This window comes from Coloeus monedula, assembly GCF_965178545.1.
Source record: "Coloeus monedula genome assembly, chromosome: Z".
Taxonomy (NCBI): Eukaryota; Metazoa; Chordata; class Aves; order Passeriformes; family Corvidae; genus Coloeus; species Coloeus monedula.
Genome location: NC_138822.1, coordinates 33,568,537 through 33,576,655, shown reverse-complemented (window position 1 = coordinate 33,576,655; position 8,119 = coordinate 33,568,537). Strand labels below are relative to the sequence as shown.

At 52.3% G+C, this 8,119-nt stretch overlaps 1 protein-coding gene across 1 annotated transcript; it reads right to left on the bottom strand.

Moving 5' to 3' along the window:
• Window positions 1–779: 779 nt before the first annotated feature.
• Window positions 780–3,959, bottom strand: DMRT2 (doublesex and mab-3 related transcription factor 2; the record flags this gene model as incomplete). Its single annotated transcript, XM_082301662.1, has 3 exons — window positions 780–1,837; window positions 3,414–3,516; window positions 3,606–3,959. The coding sequence occupies 3 exons, from the start codon at window positions 3,957–3,959 to the stop codon at window positions 780–782; spliced, it is 1,515 nt and encodes a 504-aa protein (XP_082157788.1).
• Window positions 3,960–8,119: the final 4,160 nt, after the last annotated feature.

Genomic DNA, 8,119 nt, shown 5'->3' with positions numbered 1-8,119 from the left:
AAATGTACTCAGAAGGGAAGTATTCAAGGGGGTAGAAATTCAAAGTAAAGTGAATTGAAAATTTAAAAAATTTTAAAAACTAATTCGAAAAAGCAGACTTTTTATTCAAAAATTGAACTTCAAAAAATGCTGACTTTTCATTCAAAAGCACAATAGAGTCATTTCCCTCAAAACCAATCCAGTAACTCTCCTGCTTTAGCAACAGAAGCTTTTATAGACTATAGACTAGTCTTTTATGCTAGCATGCACTCCCCCCTCAAAATAAGAAAGGCATATGGAATCTGATCCAAACCTCACTTAAGTAAATAAAGACTCTTGTGAATTCACACTAGCCTACATGCACTCTTGTTACCTCTTCTCATAGTTACTGGAGGCTCAAAGGAGAAATGACTGCTTACCCCAGCAACTTAAATAGTAAGTACAGTTATAATGGCAGATAGAATAAAAACTGTATTTTGAAAGCAAGGCATACTTGCCTGCAAGATGATAGAGACAAGAGAGAGATCAGTCTGTGCTTGTAAGTAAACTCATTTTATTGAATGGTTTGAAGTGCTGCTTAAAATAACAACACTTTACAGTCTGCACATGCAGTTTCAATTTAAAAAAATTAGATTTGTTTCTCAGAAAACATGCATAGTTATGTACATCACTTTGAAACAAAAGAAAGCATTACCATTTATTGCAGAAATTCCTCTTTTAAAAATCTTTTAAGAGATAAGGCAAGCAGGAGCAATTCTGCAGAAAGCAAAGCTTAGAAACTCTCTACTCTGGAAGTTTATTCAATCAGAGACATTAGTAACTGCAGAAGAAGGTCGTTTAAGGATGGATTCAACTGAAAATGACAGTGGCTCGGTTGTTGAAAATTTTGTTGTGGCCTGTTTGACCCCAAAGAAGTCTTTTGCACATTTGTCTGCAGTAAACTTGTATTTTTGGTTCTCTTTAACAGCACACTCTCTGTATTTCTTAGAAGCATCTTCAAAAGTCTCCTTCACAAATGACATTCTTAACTCTGCTGTTGGAGTGTCAGGAAATGTCTGATGGAACAGTGTCTGAAATGCACTGTACTTGAGTGGTGGAGCGGGTTTGGTACTGTTTTTGCTGATCTTGCTTAATGCCTGCTCCTGAGGAGACAGAGAACCCTTATCAGAAATTTGGGAGAAAGTCCTTTTTGGAGGAGAGAAAGCTGACCTCTCACGAGCTTCCTGGTGAAGGCACAGTATCTCATTACGTGACTGCTGAATGTCTCGTGTGTGAGTCAGAACAAATGAATTTTCCAGTTTTGGAGGCATGATGTCATGCTCAGTGTTTGGACAGTCCTGACTTTGTGAGACCTTGGCATCCCAACCTGCCCCAGGTTTGAGAGCTTGTACAGCAGTAGCATTTAACAGGCATTGCTGGTAGAGGAGAGCATCGCTAATGGGGCCACATTTTGGCCACACTAAGAATCTAGAAGACAGGGGATACTGCCTGTAGGTAGTAGCTACACTGACATTCGAAGAAATTAGTTCCATGTTGCTAGGTCCTGAATACTGCATCGTTAGATCAAGGCAGGTTGGTAAAAAATTGGAAAATTCCTTGTTTGGATTATCAATTTGAGAAGTGTTGAAGGCTGTTTTATATGAATTGTATTCAGCTCCACGCACCATACGGTTAGGGAGAAAAAGGGCAGCTGCTTGTGTAGCTTCCATCATCTCTCTCTCTTTATACTCTCTCTCTAGCATAATGTTCTCCAACTCTTTATCAGCAAAAGCCCGTCTCTTTCTCATCCTGTCACTTACAGGAGGTGGCAAGGGTGAATTCCCTCCCAGGTAAGAGTCTGTTGGAATAGGACGGTAACCTAAAACAACAAAGCAGTATTAGGAATGAAGCCACTTAAGAAAAACATTAAAGCTGTGTTTGTACAACAGCTCCATGAGCCAGTCCCGCCAAGCACTGTGCACTTGCCACAGACCCTGGTCGCCATCAGCTCCTACAGAAGTCACCATGACACAGAGGCTTAGCAATCAGGCACATTCAGTTCCTTGGTGTAGATAAGCAAGCCCTGCTTTTTTGACATGTGTAGTATCCCTCAAAGCTAGCTGATTTGTAACTTTTTAAAAAGCAGTTCCAAACAAACAGATCGAAGAGGGAGGGGGAAAAAAAAAAAAAAGACAAAGCCCTGCTGTATATTATGACTGATATTCCATCATGAGGCTTAAGGAGAGAGATAACCATTCACTTTTAACACACATACAAAGCATTCAAATATTTTATTTCTTCTGAACTAGAACTTCAATAAAACATAGAAATTCAGTTTCCAGTGTATTCAATTACCAAACTTCTTGGTTTGATTTAATATAACAGATAAGGTCCAATCCTGTTTGCTCTACCCAGACAAGCAATTCCATTGACTTAATGGAACTATTTACAGGAGTCCGGAGAACAGGATTTTACCTGTTTTCACCCCCATTCCTCTCAAAAAGGTTTCCCCTTTTCCAATGAAGATACCTATATCTACAGCTGGTGTCTTTTCTATTTTCTAAAGATGAATCACTATGTACACACTGCTAGAGATGGTAGAATATCCCAAGGAGAACTAGGAGAAAAGAAAAAGACAGTTAAGATAAATTAGAGGAAAGAATACAGAAGAGTTTTCAGAAGAGTGAACTGTAGATGTAAATTAGAGGTTTCGAAAAGGACCAAATATTAACAGAGCTTGCATAGGCAAAGAAAAGAGCTTTCTATTTCAGAAAAAAAAAAAAAAAAACTGAATTGAGAAGTACAATGATTTATAGGGATATGGTTTGGAAAGTAATTAAAGCAGACATACGAATAAATACGTGCACAGTCTCAAAAGCGTATGGGGAAAGAAATACACCCTTTCACTAAAATACCGATATTTAAAATGTCATTCTTCCACAGTTAATATTTTTGACAGTAAAAAAATTAAGCACCCGATTATGCAGCTCTTACTATTGATAATGTTGCAAACGGTACTGCTGTGTTAGGCATTCAGATTAAAAGAAAAATGAATCAATTTACTCCTTTGCTGACAAAAATACCCGCGAACAAATTACCCTTCACTGCAAAACACTGCTGGGCAGCCACGTAAAAAGACTGCCAGCTTGTAACAGTAACACTCAAATTTCAAACTACCGTTGCTAGCATTTCAGGCATTATTTTGGGCGGAGGGGGCACGGAACTGAAATTCTGCCACATCGATTCGAAGGGCAGGAGCCTCCGTCGCCCGGCGCTGGCAGCGGGCCGCGCTTTAATGCCTATTTCGGGAAAGGACGCTGCGTTTCACGCGCGTTCCCGAGCCGACGGGCCTCGGGCGGGAGGTGTGGGTCCTCCTGCAGCAAAGCGGAGTTTCTCCGCTGCCAGCGGCGCTGCGGGGCTGAAGGCAGCCGTGGAGGGGCAGGGGATGCTCTTACCTTCCAGGATGCTCTTGGCCAAGAGGCTGGGCGTTCGAACGTGCCTCTGGTAGACGGCTTTGCGCTCCAGAGTTGCCTGCTTCCCCGTCAGCCCCTTCTTGTCCTAAGAGACCGATCGAATGGCGCCGTCAGACCGGGGCCGCCCGTCCCGTCCCGACCCTCCGTGTCGCGCCGCCTCCCGTCCCCCCTCACCTCGGTGGCCTGTTGCCGTCGGAGCGCCACCTGGGCGGCCATGACGCGCTGCCGCTCCACCACCAGCAGGCAATTGGCGCACTGGCAGTCGCGCCAGCGGCAGAACCGCTTGTGTCCCTTCAGACACGACACCACGCCGTGGTTGCGGCACCGGGCGCACTTGGGCGTGCGGCTCAGCTTCCGCGGTTCGCCCCGCCGCGGAGCCGCCGCCGCCGCCGCCTCCTCGCCTTCCTCCTCCTCCTCTTCCTCCTCCGGGCCGGTGCTGCCGCGCGGCGCGCCGGGTGCCTCGTCCGGCTCCCCTTCCAGGCTCTCCACGTCGATCTCCCAGTCGGCGGCGGCGCGTTCTTCAGCCATGGCTCCTCGGCGGCGCAGCTGCAAGAGAGGGGTCAGGCCTCCCGCCCCCGCGGCGGAACGGCAGCCAGAGGACGCCCGGCTTCCGAGGTGCCCGCCTGCAGCCCCGCCGAGACGCGCCCCCGTCGGGAAGTCACGGCAGAGCCCGCCTGGGATGTCGTCTTCCCCCTTACCGTCAGCTCGGGTCTCTTGCGCACGACCCACGCGGGGCCCAGTTTAGCCACGATGGACACCTCACCCCCTCCCTCCCGCCCCGGCTTGCGGGGAACTGTGATCGCCCGCCGCAGGCAACAGCGCGTCTCCTGCAGCGAAGGATGCGGGAGGAACCGTCCCAGGGCAATGCCCCGCGCTGCAGCGCTACGAGTCTGTCAGGTCTTCACAGGGTCCCGCTTATTACAGGATCCCGAGAACCCTGCCAGCTGCGTCCAAACTTGGAAGACAGGCAGAGGACAGCTGGACTTCACACATCGCCGCTGTCCGCTCCAGCAACCAAGGGCAGTATGAGCTCCTAGAGCTCTCTGCGGAAGCTGCATCTTCAGACCCTCACCTGCTCTCCCACACGACCTCCCCGTCCTTGCTCCTGCACACTGCACTTACCAAAGGCAGGTGGTGCAGGAAGCAGGCAGCCCCCACCTCCCCGCAGTTCGCAAGGCGCCGCTGCCCCAGACCGGCCGGAGAGAAGGAACTCCCGATCCCCGTACCTGGGGATGACAGGCTCCCCGACAGTCGGGACGCTGCGCCGTCGGGGGGCTGGCTGCGTGGCGGGGCGGCCGTGCGGTGCGCGGCTGTGGGTGAGCGCTGGCCGGGCCGAGCCGAGCCGAGCAGAGCCGAGCCGAGCCGAGCCGAGCCGAGCCCCGCCGCGCCCGCCCCGAGGAGCAGCGCCCGCCGCCGCCGCCCCGCCGCGATATCAGCGCCCGCCACCGCCGCCCGCGCCGCCCATTGGGCGCCCGCCTCGCGGCCGCCGCTCCGATTGGCCCGGGCGGCCAAAGCCCCGCCCCCCGCGCGCGTGCCGGCCGGCCGCTCGTGGGTGCGGGCGGGCGCGGAGCGGAAACGGGAGTGGGCGATGAGGGGGTGAGCTTTCATTTTGGGGCGAAAAAGAAGTGGGAGAGGAAAGGAAGGGAGAAAAGACCGTAGAGCTCGTGATGGTCACAGCTAAGAAGCCCGCTCCGCAGGCGGGCGGCGTCCCCCTACCCGAGGAGCGAGCCGGGGGCGCGGGTTTAAAAGCCTCAAACAGCGACCGCGTTTTTCGATTGCGGTCGTTCCTGTTGCTTGACCCGCGAGTGGAAGGTACGCGTGGCAATGGCCTGATTTTCCGAATCTGAAAATGTGGCAGAATCCTTTCCTTTCGGAAATTAAGGCGAGGAAAAATACTCGTTTATTTTTTAGCATTCCCTCCCTTCAGCGGGAACGTTTTCCACCGACCACTGAGGTACTAAGTAACTTTATTCCCCTCCCCTCCCTGATGGAAGCTGCTCTTTGGGAGCTGGGTAATGTCCATTGTCTCCCAAGTCAGAGAGCGACCGAAATTGTGACCCACAAAGTCTTAGTCGTGCCACTGAGAGGCTAGAGCTCCGTGCTTCCGCTTCTGAAAATAGAAATTCCCAGAGGCAGAAATGGACAGAAAACACCTCGGCCGCGGTGAGCACCGGGCAGGGGAAAAACTGGTGGATTTAAACATTTTTTGCCCAGGAAAAAAAAAATAAATAAAGGCATGCGGGAGAACATTAGTTTCCCACCAGTGTGTTCTGATCGCAGTCTAACGATATGCAGAACATATGGCCGAAACTAGTTTCCTAAAAAGGGAAAATACTTTGCTCTTTCCCTGAGAAGGGCGTGTGTATAATAAACACGGACAATATTCATGTATATAATAAACACGGGCATCCACTCACGGTAAGCACACGGACCAGCTGCCGGCCACCGGTTCGGCACGGAAAAACCCTGCTCTTGCAGCCCTTCGGGACAGAGGCCATCGGGCGAGTGGCGCAGGCGGGCAGCTCAGGCGGGCAGCTCCGTGAGGAGGCGGGGACCCGGCGTCCGGAGCTGGCACCAGCAGGGCACCAGCCCTTCCCGTCGCCCCACGGGCTGCGGGCACCCGCCAGGAAAAAGGGAGGGTTTGTCCCCGGGGAGGTTTGTCGTCCTCGAGCCGCACCGCCGGGAGAGCGGGAAGAAGGAAGCGCATCCCCCGACGGCAGGTATTATTCATCGCAAAAGAGAGCCCGGCTACTGTTTGACTTACAAGCATGACTAAAAGGCAAATACCCAAGGAATTCCACTTTCCCCCTTGGGGTCCCTCTTAAAAGGCGCAAGCATGACAAAGGACCTGCTAGGTTAGGAAACAGAAGTCGCCTTTGTCTGTAAACCGACACCAAATTACAAAGTACGATTCTGTGGTCCGCTGGAGTAAATTACAAAACAGTTCGCCTCCTGTTTACTTTATCCACAGGGAGCTGTGAAACCCAGCCACGATTTTAAAGCGTGTTTGTATAACTTTCTTCGGCTCCTGTTGTTTGCGCTCGGCTCCGCAGCGCGTTTGAGCTGCCCTGCAGCCACTCCTCTCTCTCTCCAGGCTGGAAGAAGAGGTGCCTCTGCCGTCCTCCGGCGGGACGCACCCGCGGGAGAAGGCGGAAAGCGATCTCCGGCGCTGCTTCTCGCACTCAGTCCTCCGCTTTGGTCCGTGGTGTCAGCCGTGCCCGCTGTGAGCTGACATGGGCAGATGCGGCGCCGTGCCGTGCTGGGAAAGGCGCTGATTTCCACGCGAGGGGAGGCTTTGAAGCCCGCCATGTGCAGCTGTGCATCCACCTGCCCCGCACAGCGCTCCCAGCACAACGCCCCGCCGTCGAGCCAGCCCAGATGCCTGCGGGGCCCGGGGCCGACACCCGTGGCCGGGGCTGCTGAGGTGCTCCGAGGCTCCTCCAGAGCCTCCGCCGCGCAACCTCGCCCTCGCCTTCCCCTCCCGTGCGTTGCCATGGGGGTGCCCCCAGGAGCCAGGCTGCCCAAGGCGGGGTGGGGGTGTGCCAGAGCCCGAGGGAGGCCGGGGATGGCTCCTCAGGCCTCGCAGGCGGCGGCGGGGCTACGCCTCTTGCAGCAGCGCCCTTTCCCGAGGGGCGGAGGAGCAGCCCCGGGGCCCTGTGAAGGCTGCACACTCGCCCAGCCCGAAGGCTAGCGGCCCCGGAGCGCCCAGCGCTAGGCCCTGCTTTACATCAGGGCTCTGCGGGCAGGTGCAGGTGCAAGTGCCGCGGTCCCCCGCGCCTGGCCTCCCCAGCCCTCCCTTCCTCCGGGGAAATTTATTAGCGAGGTTAGGGCAGGCTAACCAAACGGCAACTCCGGGCGCAATTTCCCCGGAGGAATGCTTTGATCCTGCCCTCTCTCCGCGTCGTCGAGGGCAGATTGCAATGACAAACGCGGGCGATCCCAGCCGCTTGTTAGGTCAGAGATGTTACCGTTTAATATGAAACAAATTGCCCCTGCCTGCGCCCCGCCCGCCCGCCCCTTCCCTGCCCTTCCCGGGTCCCGGTGCCCGGGCGGGGGTCCTGCCGTGCCTGCGCCCAGATCCAGCCCAGGATCGGGCCCGGACGGAAGGGGTTCTCCTCCACGAGTTACCGTGTATTTGCTACAGCGAAGATGTTTGACATTTCGCGGGTGATCTCAGCTGTGGGAAGTAGAGGAGGGGGATAGGGAAAAGGAAAAAAAAAAAAAAAAAACCTACCCCAAAGAAACCCCACCAAGTCATCACCTTTTCCTGTGCTATACAATCTGTACAAACCATGATTTCTTCTGCAGGTTTTTTTTTGTTGTTGTTAAATGTGGATTTTATATATATATATGTTAGACAACCTCTGTCTCTTGTAAATAGCGTTTAAGCAAACCCTAGCACTAAAATAAACCTGGATAAGATTTTTATTCATGACATAGACCTTTCTAAACTGATATACCTTAGAATATTTTTAGAAAGCAAGTTTTTCAGTTTGGATTTGGGGTGGGTATCTTTGGTTTTGAGAAGGTTTTGATATTCTGTTTTAAAAGAGCATTTAATTGTTTATGTTTTAAATATATTGCTGCCTAACATATTTGTAGGTACAGAGTCAGAGGAGGAATTTTCTGGTTTTCCTATATGCCAGCCAAGTAAATATAATAAATACATATTATAAGGAGGATAAGGA